At 39.2% G+C, this 26,048-nt stretch overlaps 2 protein-coding genes across 6 annotated transcripts in view; both read right to left on the bottom strand.

Moving 5' to 3' along the window:
• The window catches only part of tek (TEK tyrosine kinase, endothelial), a 72,554-nt gene extending 51,136 nt beyond the window's left edge, over window positions 1–21,418 (bottom strand). For 3 of the 5 annotated variants that reach the window (XM_041186041.1, XM_041186044.1, XM_041186043.1), the window contains exons 1-2: window positions 21,228–21,418; window positions 4,050–4,355 (exon numbers count right to left, since the gene is read on the bottom strand). In XM_041186041.1, coding sequence (XP_041041975.1) covers window positions 4,050–4,355; window positions 21,228–21,279 — 358 coding nt within the window. In that variant the 5' untranslated portion in view covers window positions 21,280–21,418. The remainder of the gene's footprint in view (window positions 1–4,049; window positions 4,356–21,227) is intronic. The other 2 variants (XM_041186045.1, XM_041186046.1) reach the window with 2 other exon arrangements.
• A 2,089-nt stretch (window positions 21,419–23,507) lies between these two features.
• ift74 (intraflagellar transport 74) overlaps window positions 23,508–26,048 on the bottom strand; it is a 104,315-nt gene continuing 101,774 nt past the window's right edge. The window contains exon 19 of the mRNA XM_041186345.1: window positions 23,508–24,423. Within this exon, the coding sequence (XP_041042279.1) occupies window positions 24,308–24,423 (116 nt within the window). The 3' untranslated portion in view covers window positions 23,508–24,307. The remainder of the gene's footprint in view (window positions 24,424–26,048) is intronic.

The raw sequence follows: 26,048 nt of genomic DNA, 5'->3' as shown, positions 1-26,048 counted from the left end.
TGTTTTCTGCATCTGTTTTCGGATCACTTTCAAGAAGGGTGGGGTACCAGCAGAGTGGCCACTGATCACCCTGACCACATCAGTCCTAAGTGGAAAATAGTATGACTAAACTAACAGTTGAGGCAAAGCATTTCGGAAACTCATTCAGCATTGAAAGAAGATTTCCGTCACAAACATCAGGACAACGTTGGCTCTTTATGAGTGAGTCTGTTGCAAATACCCAGCTGCATGGAAGAATCTTCCTTTGCTGCATTTATTTTGCAGTACTACATAATAATATCAATGAGAATCATAGAATGATGCAACACAGAAAGACCATAAGACGTAGATGCAGAAGTAGGCCATTTGGCCCATCGAGTCTGCTCTGCCATTCAATGAGATCATGGCTCATCTGATAATCAACTCCACTTTCCTGCCTTTTCCCCATAACCCTTGATTCCCTTACTGATTAAATTCTGTCTATCTCAGCCTTGAATATAATTAATGACCCAGCCTTTACAGCCCTCTGCTGTAAAGAATTCCACAGATTGACTACCCTCAGAGAAGACATTCCTCCTGATCTCTGTTTTAAATGGGCAACTCCATACTCTGAGAATATGCCCTCTGGTCCTAGACTCTCCCACAAGGGGAAATAGCCTCTCAGCCTCTACCCTGTCAAGCCCCCTAAGAACCTTATATGTTTCAATAAGGTCGCCTCTCATTCTTCTAAACTCTAATGAGTACAGGCCCAACCTACTCATCCTCTCCTCATGAGAAAATCTCTCCATACCTGGGATCAACCTAGTGAACCTTCTCTGGACTGCCTCCAATTCTAGTGTGTTTTTCCTTAGAAAAGGGGGTCAAAACTGTTCACAGTGCTCTAGGCATGGTCTAACTAGTGCCTTGTATAGTTTTAGCAAGACTTCCCTATTTTTATACTCCATCCTCTTTGAAATAAAGGCCAACATTCCATTTGCCTTCCCTATAACCTGTTGAACTTGTACGTAAGCTTTTAGAGATTTATGCACAAGGACTACCAAATCCCTCGGTGCTGCAGCCTTCTGTATTCTTTCTCCATTTAAATAATATTCAGCTCCTCTATTCTTCCTGCCAAAGTGCATAACCTCACATTTTCCCACATTATATTCCATCTGCCAGGTTTTTGCCCACTCACTTAACCTGTCTATATCCCTCTGTAGACTCCTTGTGTCATCCTCACCACTTGCCTTCCCACCTATTTTTGCGTCATTTGCAAACTTGGCGATAGTACATTCACTTCCCTCATCCAAGTTATTAATACATATTGTAAATAATTGAGGCCCCAGCACTGATCCCTGTGGCATTCCACTAGTTACAGGTTGCCATCCCGAAAATGCCCCCCTTATCCCAACTCTCTGTCTTCTATTAGTTAGTCAATCCTCCATCCATGCTAATATACTACCCCAACACCATGGACTCTTATCTTATTAAGTAGCCTTATGTGCGGTACCTTATCGAATGCCTTTTGGAAAACCAAATACATTACATCTACTGGTTCCCCTTTATCTATCCTGCTTGTTACCTCCTCAAAGAATTCTAATAAATTTGTAAGGCATGATTTCCCCGTCATGAAGCCATGCTGACTCTGCTTGATTATATTATGTATTTCTAAATGCTCTGCTATTACATCCTTTATAATACTTTAACTTTTTCCCAATGACATGTTAAGATGACTGGCCTATAGTTACCTATTTTTCGTCTCCATTCCTTTTTGAATAAGGGTATTACATTGGCAGTTTTCCAATCCTCTGGGACTTTTCCAGAATCTAAGGATTCTTGGAAGATTGCTACCAGTGCATCCACTATCTCTGAAGTTACTTTCTTTAATACCCTAGGATGCAACCCATCAGGTCCAGTGGGCTTATTGGCCTTTAGCCCTATTAGTTTCCCTAGTACTTTTTCTCTTGTGATAGTTATTGTATTTATTTCCTCCCTGCCTTTTGCCCCATGATTATTTAGTATTTTTGGAATGCTATTAGTATCTTCTACAATGAAGACTGAAGCAAAGTATTTATTCAAATCCTTTGCCATTTCCTGGTTCCCTATTATTATTCCCCCAGCCTCATTCTCTAAGGGGCCTATGTTCACTTTGGCCTCTCTCTTCCTTTTTATACATTTAAAGAAGCTTTATTGTCCATTTTTATATTACTTGCTAATTTACCCTCAAAGTTTATTTTCTCTCTCATTATTTTTTGGTAATCTTTTGTTGGCTTTTAAAACTTTCCCAATCCTCTGCCTTACCACTAATCTTTGCCATGTCATATGTTTTTTCTTTCAATTTGACACTATCCTTAACTTCCTTGGTTAACCATGGTTGGTATATCCCCTTCCTTGAATCCTTCTTCCTCACTGGGATATATCTTTGTTGAGAGTCATGAGCTATTTTCTTAAACGTCTGCCATTGTTCATCAACCATCTTTTCTGCTAAACTCCTTTCCCAGTCCACTCCAGCCAAATCTGCCCTTATCCTTTGTAATTACCCTTATTTAAGTTTAGCACAGTTGTTTCTGACCCAAGTTTCTCACTCTCAAACTGAATACTAAATTCTACCATATTATGGTCACTGTTTCCTAGGGAATCCTTTACTCTGAGGTAATTTATTAAACCTGCCTCATTACACATTACCAGATCCAAAATAGCCTGATCCTTCGTTGGATTCACAATATATTATTCTAAGAAACTGTCCCAAATACACTCCATGAATTCTTGCTCATGTCTACCTCTGCCAATTTTATTTTGCCAATCTACTTGAAGATTAAGGTCACCCATGATTAATGTATTGCCTTTTTTACATGCCCTCATTATCTCCTGATTTATTCTCTGTCCTACAGTATAGCTTTTGTCAGGGGCCCTGAAGACTATTCCTACCAGTGTCTTGGGAGTGGTCCATCGATGGAAAGAGTCCATTGTACCTATGCTGGCTCTTTGAAAGACCCAATGAGACCCACTCCCCCTACTCTTTCCCCACTGCTTGAAAATGTTTCCTTTCCACGCATTTATCCAATTCCCTTTTGAAAGTTACTATTGAATCTGCTTCCATCGCCCTTTCATTCCAGATCATAACTCATTGTGAAAAGAATTCTCACCTCCCTCTGGCTCTTTTGCCAGTTCAATCTGTGTCCAATAGTTACCAACCCTCCTACCACCGGAAAATGTTTCTCCTTATTTATTCTATCAAAATTCTTTATAATTTTTAACGCTTCTATTAAATCTCCCCTTAGCCTTTCTATCCCAAGGAAAGCAATGTCACAGAAGAGGAATGCAGTGTGCCTAAAAAGAGTGGAAAAAGAGGACTTGAATAGCACTCATTATGATTACTGGCAGTGTCAACGTTATAGCGTGTATTAGCTGCAAGTGTGCTTGCATCAGATGGTACAGCCCTGCATCTGATTTTGCTGACCTACAGGTTATGCAGTGAGTTGAACATGAACAGTCAGGGAGATGCAGATGGGAAGGTACTGAGAGAGCCTGTGTGCTTTGCCAGTGTTCTGAGTGTTAATTCCAATAATTGTATGTTGAAGAAGAATGAGTCTGAAGCTAGCCTGTAACTTAAAACAGGTTTATTTCCAAGACAGCAAAGTCACAGACTCTCCAATTTCTCTCAGACACTGGGTGAACTGGTTTATATACTCTTGCAATGCTTCCCTAATCCTTCCCCAATTGGGGACAGCTGTGCTTAATTACCAATTTAAAGCATCCATTTCATTGCAACACAAATTCAACATTCACAAACCCAGCACTGAGTTAAGCAGCCAGCTCGACTACTGCTCGTCTCTTACCTCGGAAAACAAAATGTCAGTAAAGAGAGGTTTCTATCAGCAAATAATTACCCAATATTGTGCCAAACGAAGACTGGGAACACCAGGCACATGGCACAAAAAAATCATTAGAAAGAATGGCCATAACTCATGTCAAGGTGTGGGTACCAATCTTGCCAATAGATTGAATACAATCCATAAACAGCACAAGGCCAAAACTGATTCCCAGTCATCTTGATAGACTCTCGCCTCCAGAGCCTTTCAGTGTTTTACCTTGCTGTGACATCTTAACTGTAGTTATTGTGGTGACCTCTTCTTTAAATCTTCCCTCACAAAAGAATATTCCAACGCTATCATTTTGCTCATCGTTCCTCCACACAACTTTCGATGAATAGTTTTTAGTCTTGCTCTGCTCCACAGGGCTCCTCGATTGATCAACAAAGGCATCAATGCCCCGAGCTATGGAAATGTGGTCTGGAATAGGTTTGCCATCGGGAACACACACCAACGAGGTTTCTGATGTGGAGATCAGGGGGCTTGAGTTTATTAATGTCAAGTCCAACAACGCCTCGATTAAACCTGGAGCCAAATGCAAACATATCAATTAGAAGGAATTGAATTCCATAGAGAGAAGAAAGGAAGATTTGTGTTTCTGTAATTCATAATCTCAGCATGTCCTAGATCTAATGACGTACTTACTGAAGTGTAGTTACCATTGTAATATAGGTAAAACAGCAGCCAATTTGCACACTGGAAACTCCCACAATAGCAAAGGGATAATGACCAGATAATCTATTACAATAATGTTGGTTGAAGGTAAATTTTGGCCAGGACGTGGGCAGGTGGGGGACAACTCCCCTGCTCTTCTTTGAAATAATGCCATGAGATTTTTCTAGTTTTACGTGAGAGGAAGATGGGGTTTTCAATTTAACATCTTTCTAAAAAAAATAGCAACTCAAACAGTGCAGCACTCCCAAAGGAGAGGCGAGATGACAAGCAAAAGAATGTGCATTCGCTGCTCCCAATGCAGTCTCCTCTACATTGGAGAGACCAAACACAGACTGGGTGACTGCTTTGCAGAACACCTTTGGACTGTCCGCAAGCATGACCCAGACCTCCCTGTCGCTTCCCATTTCAACACTCCACCCTGCTCTCATGCCCACGTGTCCGTCCTTGGCCTCCTGCAATGTTCCAGTGAAGCTCAACGCAAACTGGAGGAACAGCACCTCATCTTCCGATTAGGCACTTTACAACCTTCTGGACTTAACACTGAGTTCAACAGCTTCAGCTCATGAACTCTCTCCTCCAACCTCACCCCTTTTTGATCCCTTTTTTTCAAATATTTATTTCTTAATTTTTATATATATATTTTTCCCCACTTTTTTCTATTATTATTATTTTTAAAAATTTATTTCCATTCATTATTTTATCCCCATCTTTAGCCTATTTTGATCTTTTTTCCCACACCGTCCCCTTCCTCCACCCTCACTTGGGCCATCTGTCACTTGCTCATCCTGCTTTCTACTCTTAATGTCACCATTAGCACCTCCTTTCGCAAGTATCACCACCATCAACACCCCTTTGACCTTTTGTCCACAACATCTTTGGTAATCTCTTCTTTGCCTCCACCTATCACTGGCCCTCTATCCAGCTCTACCTGTCCCACCCCCCTCTACCAGCTTATATTTCACCACATTTCTATATTCCTTTAGTTCTGATGAAGAGTCATACGGACTCGAAACGTTAACTGTGTTCCTCTCCGCAGATGCTGTCAGACCTGCTGAGTTTTTCCAGCTATTTTTGTTTTTGTTTCAGATTTCCAGCATCCGCAGTATTTTGATTTTATCTTAGTTTATAATGATAGGTGAGTGGATAATCAGAGAGCAAATATTTAAAGTAATTACCAAAATAATGGGTGGAGAGGTCTTGGAATTTGTTTTTATATGTAAATGTTTCTTAAGGACATAGAATCTTTGACCAGAACAGTGGTACAAGCAGAAAAGACAACAGTTTCTAAAAAGTAAATGGATAAATATGTCAAAAAGCAAAATTTAACAGGGTATTAGAAAGAGTAGGGGAATGGGATTAAGTAGATAAATCTTTCAGAGAGATGACAAGAGCGATGGGTCAAATAAATACTGTGGCTACAGGAACAGGTCAGAGGCTAGGAATTCTGCAGAGAGTAACTCACTTCCTGAGTCCTCAAAGCCTGTGCACCATCTACAAAGCACAAGTCAGGAGTGTGATGGAATACGCTCCACTTGTCTGGATATATGCAATTCCCACAACTCTCAAGAAGCTCAACAACTTCTAGGACAAAGCAGCCCACTTGATTGGCACCCTATTCACCACCTTAAACATTCACTTCCTCTACCACCAATGCACAGTAGCAGCAGTGTGTACCATCTACAAGATGCACCGCATGAACTCGTTAAGGCTCTTTCGACAGTACCTTCCAAACCTGCAGCCTCTACCACTTAGAAGGACAAGGGCAGTAGATGCATGGGGATACCACCACCTGCAAGTTCCCCTCCAAGTCACACACCATCCTGACTTGCAAATATATCGCCATTCCATCACTGTCGCTGGGTCAAAATCCTGGAACTCCCTCCCGAATGGCACTGTGCTTGTATGTACACCACATAGACTGTAGTGGTTCAAGAAGGCAGCTCACCACCACCTTCTCAAGGGCAATTAGGGATGGTCAATAAATACTGGCCCAGCCAGCGATGCCCACATTCGATGAATGAATAAAAAAAAGTCTGTGCTGTATAATTCTTCTAAAAGCTCACCATCAATTGTTTAATGATTATATGATATGCCTTATCTCTATAAGAAAGATATACTTGCATTTCTACAGTGTTTTCTATGGCTGCAGGATGTCCCAAAGTGCTTCACAACCAATTACATACATTTGAAGTGTAGTGACTGATATAATATCTGTTTTACTGATTTCAGTTTGGCTTATAAGCTTCACAGCCAACATGACGGAGAATGGAGCTGGATTAGAGTCTACATTTGTAAAAACTGCCGAAAAGATTTAACACATTTTCCAATTTTAACACATTGTACTTGTCCAACAGTCATCGTTTGAGAACTTGTGAAGGTGATACTGAAACTGATTTAGATTAAAAGCTGATATCCATGCAGTGCTAGATAAATGCAAACCCAAATACAACATTTGTTAAGGCCAACCACAATAAGAATCTCCAATAATAGAAGCAGAAAATACTGGAAATACTCAGCAGGTCAGGTGGCATCTCTGGAGAAAGAAACAGAGTTAAATTTCAGCTCAATGATCTTTGCCACAATCTCAATCATTGATGCTATTATCACTAACATACCGAATGGGAGTAAAACTTCCACCTAAAATGCAGGATATTTTAATGACATTAAATCAGGAGAAACAAAAAGAAACTTCTGGTTCTTCGAAGTTGGAATTTGTGACTGAATTTTTATAAATGTCATAGATTTACATTGGGATTCAGTCAGTCCTACATCAAAAAGTTCATTTATAACATCAATTATTGTACCAGGAATTGTGGTGTAGGAAATTCTGACATTACCACCTTAACAATGTGGGATCATATATTACAAAGAATTTATCTCACAAAAACAGGTCATTCAGCCCAACCGGTCTATGCTGGTGTTTATAACCCACATGGGCCTCCTACTCATTTCTTCCTCATATGCTTATCTAGCTTCCCCTTAAATGTATCTACATTATTTGCCCTGTGTCCACATTCTCATCACGCTTTGGACAAAGAAGTTTTACCTCAGTTTCCTATTGGATTTATTAGTGACGATCTTTGTGGCCCCTCACCCTGCTTTCACTCACAAGTGGAAGCATCTTCTCTCTGTCTACCCTATCAAACTCTTTTATAATTTTAGAGACCTCTATCGGGTCACTCCTCAGCCTTCTCTCTTCTAGAGAAAAGAGCCTCAGCCCGTTCAGTCTTTCCTGATAGTTATTACCACTCAGTTCAGGTGCCATTCTAGTAAATCTTTTTTACAAATGAATATACATATGAATTAGGAACAGGAGTAGGCTATTTGGCCCCTCGAGCCTGCCCCTCGAGCCTGCTCTGCCATTTGATAAGATCATGGCTGATCGGATTGTGGCCTCAATCCTATTTTCTTGTTCACCCCCATAACCTTTGACTCCTTTTTTAATTAAGAACCTATCTAACTCAGCCTCCACCGTTCTCTGGGGAAGAGAATTCCACAGACTCACGACCCTCAGAGAAAAAACTTCTCCTCATCTCTGTCTTAAATAGGAGTCCACTTATTTTTAAACTGTCCCCTAGTTTTCACACAAGGGGAAACATTCTTTCAGCATCCACCCTGTCAAGTCCACTCAGGATCTTATATGTTTCCATAAGATCACCTCTCATTCCTCTAAGCTGCAAAGAATACCGGCCCAACCTGTCCAGCCTTTCCTCATAAGCCAACCCCTTCATCCCAGGAATATCTTGTGTGAACCTTCTCTGAACTGCTCCTAATGCAACTCTATCCTTTCTTAAGTAAAGAGACCAAAACTGTATACAGCATTCTCTAAATGTGGTCTACCAATGCCCTGTACAACTGCAGCAAAACATCCCTACTTATACACTCAATTTCCTTTGCGATAAACACCAACATTCCATTTTCCCTCTAAATCACTTGCTGTATCTGCATACTAATATTTTGTGATTCATGTACCAGGACCTTCTGTGGTGCTTCTATATTATTTTTATAAGATGGAGACCAGAATGGTACACAGTACTTCAAGAGTGATCTAGCCAAAGTTCTACACAGCTTTAACATACACAATGACTTCAGTTTGAAGCAACAATTTGAATCACTCCAAAATTATTATATAATAGATTTTTCTGTAGAGGATCTTTTCAGACATAATTGCAATTATAAGTTTGTTTAGATTTTATTGAGAGGTTCTGGACCATTGGGATCTGAGTGGATGTTTTGGTGTAAGATTTTTGAAAAACTAGAAATCCTTCATTTTATTCACAGGTCATAACAGCTCAGAAGAATGTTGTATGTTTCTTCATATTAAAATGTTTAACTTTATTAAGTGGCAACTTGCACTATGTAGATGGAGCCAGCCATCTGGAAACTATCCAGAAGACAGCCCTGAAAGAAATTTTTGTTTTAAAAAGGAGACTTTTAAGATGTTCCAAGATGCAAAGCTAAATGAAATATGCATGCATTTATGTTCTTCATTTTGGAAAATGTATAACGCTCTTCCCACTGACAACAGTTTGAGTAAATCCAGATTTCCTCACCTTGTTACCCCAGGCAGTTTATCAGAAGAAATGGCCTTGTCTGCTTTCAGTTAGTTTTAATGGCAAATGCTACATTCTATTCCACAACTATTGGAAGAGTTTCCTCAAGGTCAGCAACCCTTCTCGTCTTTCATATAAATATTTGTGAAGTGCATATTTATTCAGTGAGCTACTGATAAATCATTAAATTGAAACCTGTTAGAAGCTGTTTAGGTTTATTTTAAAGAATGATATAAGATCTTAGTCTCACCAGTGTATATCTTGTTAATGTCAGCTGTGCGCCTGACGCTAAGAGGTTCTGATATCACCACATTAACAATGTTTACATTTCCAGGGAGGCAGCAGTGGGAGATCTTTGAAGCACACCTGGAAAATTGATCTTGGAAGATCAATTTACAAAGAAACCTAGTTCAAGGCCATAGAATCCCTGGTCTGTGCCCAGCTTTCAGAGATTGAGGTTACCAGAGAATTATGATTACACACTGGTTATAAAATGTCACGAGAGCATTGCCCAAATTGTCCCAGGTGTGGTAATGTATAGGACTTAAGTTTTGGCCATCTGTAAAACCTTTCAAAGCAATGTATCCTGCTGTACATTAAATTACTCAGACAGATGTAGACCCAGCGGTGACCTTGCTTGGTCATTTTGCTGACGCAGCAACAGCAAAACATATGACTCATGTAATTGGCATTTTGTCCCTAGCCAACTAAGAAAATATTCTGACTAAATGGGGATTAGTATACTCTTTCCTCTGTTAGGGATCATGCTTAGACAAAATTGCCTACGTAAAAGAATCATCACTTTAATTATCTCAATAATTTAACATTGTGTTAGAAATTCACATTGCGAATAGCAATAAATGGGCGGCATTGGATCAGTCCTCTGTTTTAATCCCTGTCCGACCTCCAGTTCTATTGATGAATATTGAACTGAACATTGGTTGTGGTGTATAACGGGCAGCAGATGATAACACCCAACTTCTGCTACTGCTCAAGTTAAAGGTTTACACCTTTGCCTTCATTATAAATCTATGACACATATAAAATACATATATTCGCCACCAGCACCTGCCTGATTGGTTGTGATATCATGTTGATTAAAATGTGAGAGAACATCAATTCATTCAATTGAAGAATGGCTCTTTGCCTGGTTACCCCGCTACCATTCATGATATACCAATGACTAATTGATTGTGCTGATTTATGGAAGATTTTACTTTCAGGCTTAAGCTCCTGGTTTTTGGGCGGAACTTTGTGTGCATTTTTGGCACATTTCACCATAAGAACCTAAGAAATGGGAACAGGAATAGATTATTCGGCCCCTCGAGCCTGCTCTGCCATTCAATAAGATCATGGTTGATCTTCATGTGTTTCGATTTCCATATTTCCATCTAACCCCGATTCCCTTGCCTAACAAGAATCTATCTAACGGACTCAAAACGTTAACTGTATTCCTCTCCGCAGTTGCCGTCAGACCTGCTGAGCTTTTCCAGGTATTTTTGTTTTTGTTTCAGATTTCCAGCATCCGCAGTATTTTGCTTTTATATAAGAATCTATCAACGTCTGCCTTAAAAATATTCAATGACCCTGCCTCCACGACCTTCTGAGGCAGAGAATTCCAAAGTTGCACAACTCTCTGAGAGAATAAAATTCCCCTCATCTCTGTCCTAAAAGGGTGACCCTAATTTTAAAACCAATTTCGTCCCTAGTGGAAAATCCACCCAACTGTTCTTAATCTCCATCAATGGTGGCTTGTTGCTTCCCCAGGTCCCCATTCTTTATACTGATTTCTATTTGTTTTACATTGGCTTTTACATCCTATACGCTATTGAGATTCAGGCCATATTGGCATAAGTTACTATTGGCAAAATAACATAGAAATTGGTGTAAGTATTAGCATTTATTAGAACAAGAAAATTCTATCTCATTCATGCAAAAAAGCTAAATTTCTAATATAAATTAATTTTTAAAAAAACACAAGAGTGACTAAATCAATCCAGAAAATCCTTTTCTACCTTTGAAGTTATTGAGACCAGGCAGCATCTGGTGTCTTCCCAATATCTAACTGGAAGAAATTTCTGCTCATCCAATGCTGAACGGTTTTATGTGCTTGAGGTGCTGCCCTTAATGTCTTGTGAACCTTAAGCTGAAACCCTGTATACATCCTTTAAAGGGCATTGTCTTCATGAGAAAAAGTTAGACAAAATACATTTTGTTCAAGTTCCATGTGTAGCTTCCACCATTTGAAAGTGGTTTAAAACATAATGCACATAAGTTGTGCAAGGAAAGTAATTTTATGGTGATTTAGTGAAGCTATGATGCACAGGAAATTTTAAAGCACTCTGAGCTAGTAAATAAATATTGAACGACCAAGCCTTAAGTGGATTAATGGTTTTACGGTTTATGTCATGTTTATTTGTTTGGACAGAAAGCCGGCTGACCTCTGATGTTGTATAGAGAAGTAGATCCAGATGTTTTAATTTTACCTGCGTTGCTTTGAAACTATACAAGGAAACATACACAAATGTTCTCTGATGATTTTAAAAGCTAGTTATATACAATAAACTATGAGTGACTTATTTCAACAAATTAGAACAATGTGATGCAATTGTGTTTCTCACATGGATATATTTCGGCAACAAGAATAAGGAAGTTACATTTATCTGACATGAAGTCCAATGGTCAGACTTACAGAGGAGCTTTGTGGGCACCCATCGGATTGATGGAAATAGTTAATCAAATCCACAATAAGAACGTTTATATTTTTGAAAGGTTTAAACATGAAGGAATGGATAAAAATGACCCTATGGAATATAAACTGTAGGGAATTTGGTTACCTAAAACTTTGAATACATACTGTAGTAGGAGATTCGAAGAATGCACTAAAACATCATATAATAAACACACACCTTCCTGTTGACTGTAGCTGTTAGGGTTTATTTACTTTCTTACTGCTGAGGTCCATTTGACTGAAAATGGACAAAGGAAAAGGCTCTGAGCTTGAACTCAGTTAAGTAGTATGTTTTACCATGCGAAAAATCAACTCATGATTTCCTTGACATTCAGTTCTGATATTAGACTCAAAGCATTATTCTGTTTCTCTCTCCACAGTTGCTGCCAGAGCTGCTGAGGTTTTCCAGCATTTTTTGTTTTTAATGCAGATTTCCAGCATCCACAGTATTTTGTTTTTATCTCACTAATATCTGTTTGGCACACATTGCATTTCAGAAAACAAAACAAGCATATTATTTTAAGTACAAAGGTCACTATTACACTGATATAAAGTATACAAGACAAAATCAGTTTCTCATTAAACGTTTCTGATAAAAATTTTCATTAGCTCCCAGATCCAGATACATATTTCCTTCACTCCCAGAGTCATTCTGCTTACCCTCCATCTGACCATCATCATATTTCTGTTTGTGGGAGCTTGCTGTGCACAAATTGTCATGTTTCCTGCACTGCAACGGTTACTACATGGCAACTGTACTGACTTGTAAAGTGCTTTGGGGAAATCTGTGGCTGTATAAGGAGCCATAGAAATATAAGTCTTTCTTTCCTTAACATTCAGACTCTTCCTGAACAATCTTGCGCTACAAAAAATTATTTGCAGTCGGTTTCTTGGAAAAGGTCAGTTTTATTAAATTGTTCTCATGTCTTGATCCGCAACTTAATTTTAGAATGAAGACATTGAACAGCTAGGCTATCCCATCAAGTCTTCCTTTTTAATTACGTATGGCAACATGGCTTTAATTTAAAAAAATGATCTATTGAAACAGTGCTGTTGATAAATACCAGAGAAAAGATTCAGATACAACAAACTGCACTTCTCAAAATAAAACGACTGTTAGCAATTATTTTTTGTAGCTTAAGATTGTTCAAGAAAGTAATGAATATTAAATGGTTAAAATTTATCAAGGGCCCTGAACATTTTGAGAGAAGTGTTCCTTTGCCGCCTTCAAAAGCTTCAGTAAAACCTCCTCTTTGACCATGGTTCTCAGGGTGAACTTACAGTGCATAGCTCCTTTAAGAACTTATGAATTAGTAGCTGAAAAAAGACCAAGGTCCACCTAGTTCCCCTCGACCATTCTGGGAATCACGTGATACAATAACAATGAAGTTGTTGGCTAATTACAGCGATCAAACTCCATCAATTAACCTACAACAAACCCAAGGATATGAGGTGAGGGAAAACCTCAATGGGAGAGAGCTTTGGTAATCATTCGTCCGAAGCCATCTGTTCCTACTGAGTATGCTGCACTCACCACATTTCAATGTTTCAAATTACTATCATGGAATCATAGAATTTTACAGTGCACAACGAAGCCATTCAGCCCATTGTGTCTGTACTGGCTCCTTGAAAGAGCTGTCCAGTTGGGCTCACTCCCCATTCTTTCTCTATAACCCTGCAACTTTTTTTTATTTTCAACTCAAATTCCCTTTTGAAAGTGACAAGTGAATCTGCTTCCACTATCCTTTCAGGGTGCACATTCCAGATCAAAAATTGCTGGGTAAAAATAATTCTCCAAATCTCATCCCTCTCTGGTTCTTTTGCCAATTATCTTAAACCTGTGCCCTCTGGTTACCTGTTCTGGCAGTGGAAATAGTTAATCCCTATCAAAACCCTTTGTGATGTTGAACGCCTCTATTAAATCACCCTTTACCCTTCTCAGTTTGAAGGAGAACAATCCCAGCTTCTCCAGCCTCTCCACTTTAGGATATACTGCAACCCAAAATGCTATTTTCTAATGAAAATCTATCAAATCTGAACATGAATATACTAATTCTTCCACCATCTCCCTGTTCCATAGGTTGACCATGTGCTCACTGAAATATTGTTCACACAGATTGGTTTTGCATTTAGCCCCTTCAACTCGAGTTTTACTGCCCTGATGAGGTGAAACACCTTGGCATATTATCTATTGATTCTTTTAGAATCATAAAAACAGCAATGATATTGTGTCTCAACATTCTCTTTTCCAGTGAGAGCGTGCCCAATTTGCATAATCACTTCTCATAATCCAATCCCTTAAACACAGGTAACAATAAACAGACATCATCACTTTAACACTTTAGGTAAAGAAGGTATCATCTGTGTCTTAAAATTGCACACAATAACAGGAATTTGGGGCTTAGTTTGCTGGTGGAATGTTTACATATAAAAAAAGGGGAATGCGTGTATTTGGGGTATTTGAGAACAGACTTAGTTCCCAGAGCTGTTACATCGTTTCACACAATCACAGAATTGTTACGACGCAGAAGGAGGCCATTCAACCCATTATGTCTGCACTGGCTCTCCAAACGAGCATTATGCGTTACTGCCTTTTCCCTGTACCCTTGCAGATTGTTACTATTCAAATAATCATCCAATGCCCTCTTGAACGCCCCGATTGAACCTGCCTCCACCACACTTCTGGGCAGTGCATTCCAGAATTGAACCACTCGCTGTGTGAAAAAGTTATTTCTCATATCATATTTGCTTCTTTTGCAAATCACTTTAAGTCTGTGCCCTCCCAGGCTCGATCCTTTTATGAGCAGGAAGTTTCTCACTATCTACTCTATCCAGCCCCCTTCATGATTTTGAACACCTCTATCAAATCTCCTAGGAGAACAGCCCCAGCATCTTCAGTCTCTTTTCATAACTGAAATTTCTCATCCCTGGAATCATTCTTGTAAACCTCTTCTGCACTCTCTCCAATGTGTTCACATCCTTCTTATAGTGTGGTGCCCAGAACGGTATACAATACTCCAGAGAAAACTATTGCAGTCCAGCTTTTATAGAGGTCGTGTCAATCTTTTTAACTAGACACATAGTAAGATGTGATTTTTTTAGCCCAGAAATGATCTACTATCAATTCCAGCATTATTCAGCTTTGTTTAAAACTGATAAAATGGCATCTAAATGGAGCAACAATGTTCCATTTGCTGGGATCAGTGTTGCTATAGAAACAAGCTCCATAACACCTGGGTGTTGCTAACACTATTGCCTTTAAAACTGTTTGTTCATGACCTTGCCATTTATAAGATTTCCAATCATGACAATTGCGCCATGAAAGGTGAATTCTGAAATTAGTTTACATCCATTAAAACCTAGAAACATTAATGTTGGAACACTCAGTGGCTTTCCCTTTCACTGGTGGGGAGCACTTTATTTTCACTGTATCAATGAGCCGCATCAATATCACAGAATCACAGTACAGGAGGAGGCCATTCAGACTATGCCAGCTTATTGAAGAGCTGCCCAATTAATGCCACTCCCGTCTTCTTTCCCCACAGCCCAGCAAAATTTGCCATTTTCAAGTATTTATCCAATTCCCCTTCTGAAAGTTACTAATGAATCTGCTTCTACTACCTTTTCAGGCACAGCATTCCAGATCACAACTTGCTGCATTAAAAAAACCTCCACATCTTTTATCAATCACCTTAAATCTGTATCTTCTGATTACTGACTATATTTCTCCTACACAACCTTTCAGAATTGTGAATACCTGCAACAAATCTCCCCGTAATCTTTGCTTCATTGAAGAGAACAATCTCAGCTTCTCCAGTCTCCAGTATATCTCTTTGGGATATACTCTGCATTAACTCCATTAGTATTACGTTTTGTGAGAAAAGGTGGAAGCATTTATTATGTGTTTGAAAGTATTTTATTTGTCCCTCCTTTTTGTTTAGGGAATCTGTGCTCCAAGATATCAAAATGTGATTCAAATATACCAGAAATAGTAATGACATCTTTGATGTAACACAAAGCTTTACTTATTTGTTATGTCTAGACCCAGTTTTTCCAATGCTCCCGCAGCTGGCCTCCCTCCTTGCAACCATTTTAAACTTGAGCAAATCTGAAATGCTAGTGCCTATTTCCTAACACATACCAGCCGTGTGCTTCCAAATTAAAATTGGCTCCTGGTTCACCAACTATTTTCTAATTCTCATCTGGTTTTCAAATTCATCCATGACCTCACCCATCCTCCAGCCCTACAACCCTCTGAGATCTCCATGTTCAAACTCCTCTAACTCTGGCCTCTTGTGTATCCCTGATTTCAACCACTAAACCATTGATGGCAGTACTGTCAGCTAAGGTCTGAAATATCCCCCCTAAACCTCTCCACCTGCCTGCCTGTGTCTTACCCTTCGATGCTCCTCAAAACCAACCTCTTTGACCAAGCCTTTGGTCAGCTAATATCCCTCTGTGTGGCTCTGTGTCAAATTATGTTCAACAATGTTCCTGTGAAGCATCTTGGATGTCTTCGTAAGTTAACGGCATTATATAAATGCGGGTTGTTGGTGTCATTTCCAACTAAATATGTCACGTTTCCTTATAAAATGTTATTTTTGATCAGACCATGAATGTTATTTTAGGATAACAGCATGTGATGAAATGATTGTAGCAAATGTGAACCAATCTGACAATTACCAAGACAAATCTGTGAAAAACATTTAGAAATCATTTTTAAATGTAAAAGAAAGGAAGACTTGCATTTACATTGCTCTTTTCATGACCTTCAGACATCTCAAAGTGCTTTAAAACCAGTGAAATATAAAAAAAGTTAAACATTAAGTTCTTTGGAGATGCAAATATCCATTTTGAATAATTCTGCTGTGATTCAGTGGCATATGTGACATTTTTAACAGAGATGGGAATTTAGTACAAGGGTCTGGCACATACAGTACCGCCCACACAGTGATGTTTGAGAACACATGACCCACACTCAGGGGTCAGTCTTGTGCTGGACAGAGCAGTGTGCACAAGCATGGAGATAGCTCCTAGCTTGAACCCTTCACTGTATATTTGTAAATAGTTCTTGTAGTTAATAAAAACATACAGTTAACCTACTTAAGACTATGAAAATTCATCAAGACCTACCAAACAGTATCGAACACCCTACAACAGGTATATTCCATCATGGAAGACCCTCAAAATACCATTATCTTGTTGGAATATGAATTACAGCAATTTGCTGAATTTCAAGAATTAGCAGAAATAAATTCTAAGTGAAAATGTCATTAATAATAAAGCTGTATCGAAGGTGTATTACAGCATAATAAACCTATGTGGGCAAATTTCCATCATAAATGTGGGCATAGGAATTTATAATGGATAAAACTGACAAGATGTGTGTGGTAGATGCAAGGTTTATAATACAATTATATTGTAACTATCTTGTCAGTAAATTTTAGTATATTTTGGGGACTTGACTCCATTCTCGCATCATTAATGGCTGATCTCAAATCAAGTGTTTTGAAGAGGTGGTGTTGTAAAGTTTAATGGCCCAGCTCTTCAAACATGCACAAAGGGCCTATGAAAAGCTTTACTTTGTGCTATACTGATTTGATCATCGCCATCTGTACTAACAACCTTCAGTCATATTTCTAACCAGATACTCCCATCGAGTTTAGAAGATTAAAGGGTGTTTTAATTGAGGTGTTTAAGTTCTTCAAAAGGTTTGATAGTGTTTATCAAAAGAGACTTTATTTTCTTGTGGGGGGGTTGGGAGTTGGAAAAAGAGACTCCAGAACAAGGGGCATAACATTAAATTAAGAGCCAGGCCATGTCAGGAATCATTTCTTCACACAAAAGGTAGCAGAAATCTGGAACGCTCTCCCCACAAAAAGCTGCTGAGGCTGGGGGTCAATTGAACAATTCAAAATTGAGATTGATAGATTTTTGTTAAGTAAGAGTATTATGGGATATAGGATTAACGCACAGGTCCGAGGGACTAAGTGACATCCTCCTGCTTCAATATTCCTCTTCCAGCATTGAGCTGCGAGACCATTGCTGGTGTAGTAGGGAGCGTAAAAGTGTGTGCCTTAGAATGACACATCAGACCTAGTGAAACTACAACAACAAACTCCCACATTTAGGTAATGCATTCAACATAAAATGTTCCGATGTGTTTTACAGGAGCGTTACAGGACAGAATTTAACACTGATCCACAGAAGAAGATATTCAATCAAGTGATCAAAACATTGGTCAAACAGGTAGGATTTAAGGAGTGTCTTAAAGGAGGAAGGAGAGGTACAGAGGTGAAGAGATAAAGCAGCAGAATTCTAGAGCTTATGGGCTAGGCAGCTAAGGGCATATCTGCCAGAGTTGGGGCAATTAAAATTGGGAGTGCTCAAGAGGCCAGAATTGGTGGGGTGCAGAGATCTGGGGATGGGGAGACAAGGGGTGTTGTAGGGCTGAAGGAGAAAACACAGATAGGGAGAAAGGAGGCCATGGAGGGATTTGAAAGAAGGACCCTGCTTGACTGGGAGCCTATGCAGATCAGCAAGCACAGGGGAGATTTTTTTTTATATATTTGTTCATGGGATGTGGGTCTCACTGGCTAGGCCAGCATTTATTGCCCATCCCTAATTGCCCTTGTTCAGAGGGCACTGAAGAGTCAACCACATTGCTGTGGGTCTGGAGTCACATGTAGGCCATACCAAATAAGGACAGCAGATTTCCTTCCCTAAAGGACATTAGTAAATCAGATTGGTTTTTGCAACATTCAGCAATGGTTTCATGGTCATCATTAGACGTTTAATTCCAGAGTTTTATTTAATTCAAATTTCACCATCTGCCATGGCAGGATTCAAACTCTGGTCCCCAGAGCATTATCCTGGCTCTCTGGAATACTAGTCCACTGACAATACCACTATGTCATCGCCTACCCAGTTGATGTGAATTAGAACATGGCCAGTAGATTTTTGAATGACCTTGTTTTGCAGGTATGGGCAGCCGGCCAGGGGTGTGTTAGAATAATCAAAACTAGAGGTAACAAAGGAATAGATGAAGGTTTCAGCAGAAAATAAGCTGAGGGAATGATGTTATGAAGGTGGATATAGGTGTTTTAGTGGTGGATATGTGGTAGGAAGCTCATCTCGAGGTCAAACATAAGATCAAGCATACAAACAATCTGGTTAACCATCAGACAGCTTCATGGGAGAAGGATGGAGTTGGTGGCAAAGAAATGGCAAAGACCAAAGACAAAAACAATGGCTTCTACACAGTAAACAATATATGTAGTAGGTTATAGACAGAGCTATGCAGTCCCACAATCAATGGATTAGAGCAAAGCTCTGTGACCCTACCACATTCCACTGAGAATGGTGGTGAATAATCAGGCAACTAACTGGAGGAGCAGACTTCATGAACATGCCCATCCTTAACATGGTGGAGCCCAGGACCCAAGGACAAAGTTAAAGTATTTGTAAGGGTCATCCAATGTGTGATCACAATCTACCTTCCCCTGAAATCCCGCCAACATTGGTCATACTCAACCAATTCAGTTCACTCCAAATAATATTATGAAGGGGTTGAGACACTAGATGCAGCAAAGCCTATGGACATTGACAACAAACTGGTTGTAGTGAATAAGCCCTGCAATAAAAAAACTAGCCACACTGTCCCAGTCAAACTATTCCAGTGCGATTACATTAGTGGCATCTATGCATTAATGTCAAAAATTGCTCAGAAATGAATCATTCACAAAAAGCCCGAAAAGTTTAATGGGACTGATTCCTGTCCAATCAATCATCTTCAAGGTGATAGGAGACAATAACACTAGCATCAAGGGAGACATACTCATCAATAGTTAGCATTTCAATGCTCAATTTATGTCCTGTCAGTCTTTTTACAACCATGATCCAGACATAGTAAAAGCTTAACGTCAGAGGGCAGCTGCTCTCAAAATCAAGGCAACATTCAACTGAGTATGGTAAAGAACCCAAACAAAACTGGGATTGATGGAAGTCAAGGGCCAAAGCCGCCAATGGCTGGCATCATATGACATAAAGGATGATGGTTATGGTTGTTAGAAACTGGTCAGTACAACACCAGGACTCGATAAGCATTGCTACCTGCGCTCTGTATCACCAATGAATGCACTTTAACTAATTTTGACAGCCCCTCCCAGTCTATGACCTCTACCAACAGGAAGAGAAAGGACAGCAAGATCATGGGAAGACCATCACCAAATCATTCACCATTCTATCTTGGACATTTGATGTCCCTGCATCTTTGCTGGAAAGTTCTTCTGGAATTGCCTACCTCACATTTTGTGAGCGCCTTGTCAGCGTGTGGATCTGGAAGAACACAAACTCAGGACAAATATGGATGAGCAATAAAAGTGGAACTTTGTCAGCATTACCTACATTCTGGAAACATCCTCTGAAAAGATTATGTTGAGAGACCAAGCGACTTCTAAACTGAGAACTGAAATGAATGCCGATGAAAGGAGCGGAAGAACTTGCATTTATATAGCACCTTTCACATCCTCAGGATATCCCAAGTCGCTTCGAAAAGTACTTTTAAAGAGTAGCCATTGTTGTAGACTGGATCCAAAAAGGACACACACAAAATATTATGGTCTTATGTCGATAGCAAGCTTGTTCGGGAAAAAAAATCGTTTTCAAAGGCAGAGGTGCAAATGATGTAATGATCACTCTCAGGGAGCGTAAACAGCAACTCATGAACCAGCCTCAGTGGGAACCTCACGCATTGTCTAAACTCTCGTGCTGTAATGAAGCGACTATGTTAATGGAGCAGGCACGTTATATATCATAGGTAACCGATCTCAGACTTTCCGAAATATTGGCCCTTAGATACACACAGTTTATCTGATAATTGGGGCGGTTAGTGAGCGGCCTGTTTAAATACATTTTTAAAACTAAAAGCAATGCTAAGCCCACGCAACCAACAGGAAAACTGCCACGATTTGATTATTGCCACTTGCTGAGACAGAGAGGTTGATTAAAAATTCATAAAAATATCATTAATGTAAAACACCCCAAAATACACAATATTTTTCATCAATAAAGTTCGTTTAGCTGGAAGTCAATAGTTTTAACTTACAAAATTAAGCACTGCAGAGAAAGCCATATCAACATATTTACCCCTATTTTGTAATTAATGCATCTCACCTCCCAATTTACAAGACATCCTGGAATTGAATTAAAAAACTAGGCTGAACAAATTAAACTGCTCCTACGCCACTCTTAACAATGGTGTTTGTTTATGAACATTTCAGTCTTTCTTCAAATTAAAATGTGCTTCTTGCGATAATCACCCGAACGCAATTAAACTTTTAGCAAATTCATGTTCAGCTCTAAACGAAAGTAGTAGTGAGTGGGGGTTTAAACGGGTTTCAAAGGGCTCAATCAACAGAAGCTGTAAGCCAGTCTTACCTGAATTTGACAAATAGTAAAGATGAAAGATCAATATTCCCAATAAATCCATGTCTGGACCCCCGCAGTGCCCAATCACCTTCACATCGCTGTTTTTCTCTCTCTGCCCGTTATCAAGACCGTGAGCGACTGACACCACTTTTCGTTAACCTCTTCTGTGGCGCGACCCCCCCCCCCACCCCCCGCCGTCGCCAGCTGTAAATGAATTTAAAAATTACAAATGAAGGGATCATAAATTTCGCCGATCATTCCCAAATCCAGTTATATTAAGGCGGATTCGGGGTTATTCAATTCCAGGGAGTCGGTGGCTGTTCCTTTTTCCTGTTTCCTGTGGGAATGGAAGAGGAATAGGCAGGAGTTGCAGCTCACACCGGCATATACTCTGGGAATCTTGAAACTAACAGCAGCAACCAGGAGCCTTATCAATAAACATCGCAAATGCTGCTCCACTGAACTTTACATGTGGGAGATTATTATAAAAGGAAACCGAGATCATCCAGATTTTATCAGGGGAGAAGTTCCTCAGATTAAAAAGAGACAAAGGAATTTAATAAAAATGCTTAAAACGTGCCCACTCACAACAAAAAAAAATCACTTGAAAGTACTATCAGTTTTTAAAAATACTTTCAAATATGCTTTACTATGTCTCCCTCACAGAACAATCTTTCCGTCTTGGCCTTGACTACAGTTCGTTAGGTCTGTCGCATCTTCGTCACTACTGGCTATAACTTCACCCCCACCCCCCAAACCCCACCCTCTTTTGTCGCCAAGCTTGAATGGGATACATGGCCATACAACAATTTATTGAGTTGGAAAAAAAAGGTTACAGCCTAGACCACATCATAAAGTATTGGACACCACCTCAATACCATACCCAATTATTCACTTTTCTTAAATGGTTAAGGAAGGCATGTGAATCATGTAATTATTGTCGGTTCATACAAGTTCATTGCAAGTTGCTGATGCAAGTGGGAGTGTAAAAACCCTATACCAGCTGGCATCCTTATCCTCGCTGTAAGGCAAAGATAGATTTTCTTTGCAAATCTATGTACGGGAGTATTTTCTAGTTGTCCTGTACAATTAGCACTACTAGAATAACTTTTTAGTAATGAAAGATCATTTATGGATAAAATTGATCATTTCAACTTCCTCAAAGTAAAACAGCATTCTTCTATGACACACAACTACAATGAAACTGCTGAAGGGCTGGTGAGATTATTTTGCTTTTCATTCAAAACCAAAGTGTAATCAGTCATTTTGATTAAAGAGCTTTGCCTTACATAATATGACACCAGGGTGTTTTATAATCACAAGTAATGTTTATTAAATGAGGAAGCTATTTTTATTGGAAGTTTATTTTCTCTCCTCCTGCTGAGGAGTTGGTTGAACGGTGCTGGCAACTTTTTGGAGCGTTCCCTACACAAATAATGATACTGATTGTTCCACTTGTTCAATGGGATGGAAAGGCTTACCGTAGAATTCAGCTAACTTCTCATCAAGAAGTAATGATGCATAAAAATAACCTAGATGACAGTCTGTAAATATTACATTGCTGATTACCAGCCCAGCAACTGGGTGGTCTGAAAGTAATTAATTAGCTATAGTCCACGAGGGACCATGGGTATCTCTCTCTCTATCCCGTTAACTGGAAAAGTCATATCTGTATGAGTGCTTGATGCTTTGTTTGGATTAGAGATATGTAAATGATGACCCTTTCGGGTTGGTAGGAAAATACTGAGAGAATATTAGCTCCCCAACCTCATATTTTTCAAGAGCCCTGGGAACAAGTTGGAAGGACGCACACCCCACTTCCTTGCTCTATGATCCTGATTTCCTGAGCAGCTCAGTAGTGTTTTATTATGATCACTGATATATTTGTGTTTGATCAGAGTGCATTATCTTTCATCTCCCTTGACCCCTCTGCAGCCTTTGACACAGTTCACCACACCATCCTCCTCCACCTCTCCTCCATTGTCCAGCTGAGTGGGACTGCTCTTGGGCTGTTCTACATGATAATGACAGAGTCTCCAGTGATGGCTGCTTTTCCTCTTCTACATCGTTAGCTCTGAAATTCCCCAAAGTGCTATCCTAGGCCCCCTCCTCTCCACACTACCCCTTGCTGACATAATCTACAGATATGTAATCAGTTTCTACATGCACACTGATGAAATTCAATATTACTTCATCACCATCACTTGAACTCTCTCGTTGATGGCTGACACAATTTTTATATTTGGGAAAAGAAAAAAATGCAATTAAAGAAAGCATTTCACAAAAAAACACAAATACTCTATTTTTATTGGATTGCTGAAACAAAACAGAGCACATTTAAACTGCCATTGTAGAATAAAACAGAAAATCAGAGTAAAGTATCTCATCAATAAACTTCTGTGATGAATAAATTCAGAGATGAATACACATGTACCTTTTATTTTGATGTATTTCAGTTGGAAATAAAGTTACCTGCTATAGAATTAATAAGAGAAATGCTATATTACATTGCATGCAACAGGGTAATTTCTGTCGCATAATCAAGCCCCTTTTCAAATTCGCCAATATGAAGTTAGGACACAGTTTAATGGAAGTTGCAACACAAAACCAAATCACTTCGCTTAACCTCCATGACAGCAAATAGTTCTTTGTGAAATACTTATTGTGTGGTTCAATGTAACTGTGAGACAGTACATTGAGTTCAGCTAATGGTTTCCTCTTATTGTAGTGCTAGCTTAACCATTTTATTTCCAACTATTTCAACAACGTGAACCTGTCCAATTTAGTTTGGTTCGTAGAGAAAGGGTAACCGAATGGTCTTGTTTCTCATTTCTAACATTGATCATACACATTAAAGTCTCTGCATGCTATTTCCCCAGATGCATAGGAACGGCTGTAGTAGTTCATGGAGTTAAGACTCAGTCCTATGTAAAACAAAACGTACTAGTGCAATGTTTTATACAAAATTTGTAGTATGGAAAAAGTTTACTCGACTATAAAGTACAAGCTTATCCTTATGAAAATTTCTCCAGTTGAAAAAAAACAATTTTCTTTAATATCCTTTCAGATTATTCAGGAAGGAGTTTAGGTCAATTTCTGGTGTTTTGAAGGGCCTCTTGAAGTATTTTGTTGAACTCAGCAAGTTGTTTGGCCACATTCTTCACAACTGGCTGGTAGTCACTTTCCATACCCTTTGCAGCAATGACTATTGGACAGAGTTAAGGAAATCGATAAGAAGAATCACAAGCAAAATCTGCTCTTTTAGGAATTGATCAGATTGAATCTAAAAGACAATTAAGAAGTTCACAATTCAAACTTGTTCTGAACATTAGTACTGTAACCAATGCTGCAAAATAAGTGCTCACATGTCACAGTATATAATAATCAACAATGCAGTGTAAAGAAAATGTAATAATGTTGATACCGTACATAAAATAGGCCCTTGAATAGTTTTGCTTTAATTTATAGTACATTATTTTTAAGTTCATATGCTGCTACATTACTTTGGCACAAATGCACAAGAAAATTATACACATACCATAATTGTAATTTACTATATATAGAAAGGAGTTACAACCATAAGGCACCGATTTAATTAGTGTGTTCTGGTCATGTAGTCTATCTATAAATGTCATAGAGTCATCTTAATTCATGGCACAGGAGGTGGCCATTTGCTTTGACTGTGTCAGCCAAAAAGAGCTATCCAGCATAAACCCACTTATCAGATCTCGGTCCTCAGCCCTATAGGTTACAGCACTTCAAGTACTTATCCAAGTATTTTTAAAATATTTTTTCAATATGAAGAGAGCTTCTGCCTCTCCTACCCTTACAGCCTCTGCGATCCAGACCCACATCATTCCATGGGCGAAAACATTTCTCCTGAACTCACCTCAAGCCCTTCTACCAATTACATTAAGTCTTCTGGTTATCTGCTAAGGGGAACAAGTCCATCAACTATGTCCAGGCCCCTCAATTTTATCCACCTCAGTTAAATCTCCCATCAGAATTTTCTGTTCCAGAGAAAACAATTCCAGTTCATCCAATCTTTTCACTTAGCTAAAATTATCCAGTCTTAGCAACATTCTGATAAATCTCCTGTGTGCCCTCTCTATCATAATAATACATCTTACATAATAAATAGGAACAGGAGTAGACCGTTTGGCCCCTCAAGCGTGCTCCACCATTCAATAAGATCATGGTTGATCATCTTGTGTTTCGATTTCCACATTCCCATCTAACCCTGATAACCTTTGGCTCCCTTGCCTAACCAAGAAGGGAACCTCTGCCTTAAACATATTCCTTGGCCCCATCTCCACCACCTTCTGAGACAGAGAGTTCCAAAGTCTCACAACCCTCAAGAGAAAACATTTCTCATCTCTGTCCTAAAAGGGTGACCACTAATTTTAAAACAGTGCCCCTTAGTTCTGGACTCACTCAAGAGGAAATATCTTTTCAATGTCTACTTTGTCAAGGCCATTCAGAATCTTGTATACTTCAATCAAATCACCCCCTCACTCTTCTAAACTCCAGTGGAAACAAGCCCAGTCTGTCCAAACATTCCTCATAAGCCAACCCACTCATTCCAGGTATCAATCTAATAAACCTCTTTTGAACCACCTTCAATGCATTTACATCCTTCCTTAAACAAGGAGTCCAAAACTGCACACACTATTTGAGGTGCGGTCTCACTAATGCCCTGTATAACTGAAGCACAACAACCTTACTTTTATGTTCAATCCCTCTTGTAATAAAGGTTAGCATTCCATTTGCGTTCTTTCTGTAATGATCTGAACAGGACTGTATGTGGTACTCTTGTTGTGGTCAAACCAG

This window comes from Carcharodon carcharias, chromosome 4 (genome assembly GCF_017639515.1).
Source record: "Carcharodon carcharias isolate sCarCar2 chromosome 4, sCarCar2.pri, whole genome shotgun sequence".
NCBI classification, from domain to species: Eukaryota; Metazoa; Chordata; class Chondrichthyes; order Lamniformes; family Lamnidae; genus Carcharodon; species Carcharodon carcharias.
Note: the sequence above shows the minus strand (reverse complement) of the source record. Positions and strands in the feature narration are given on the sequence as shown.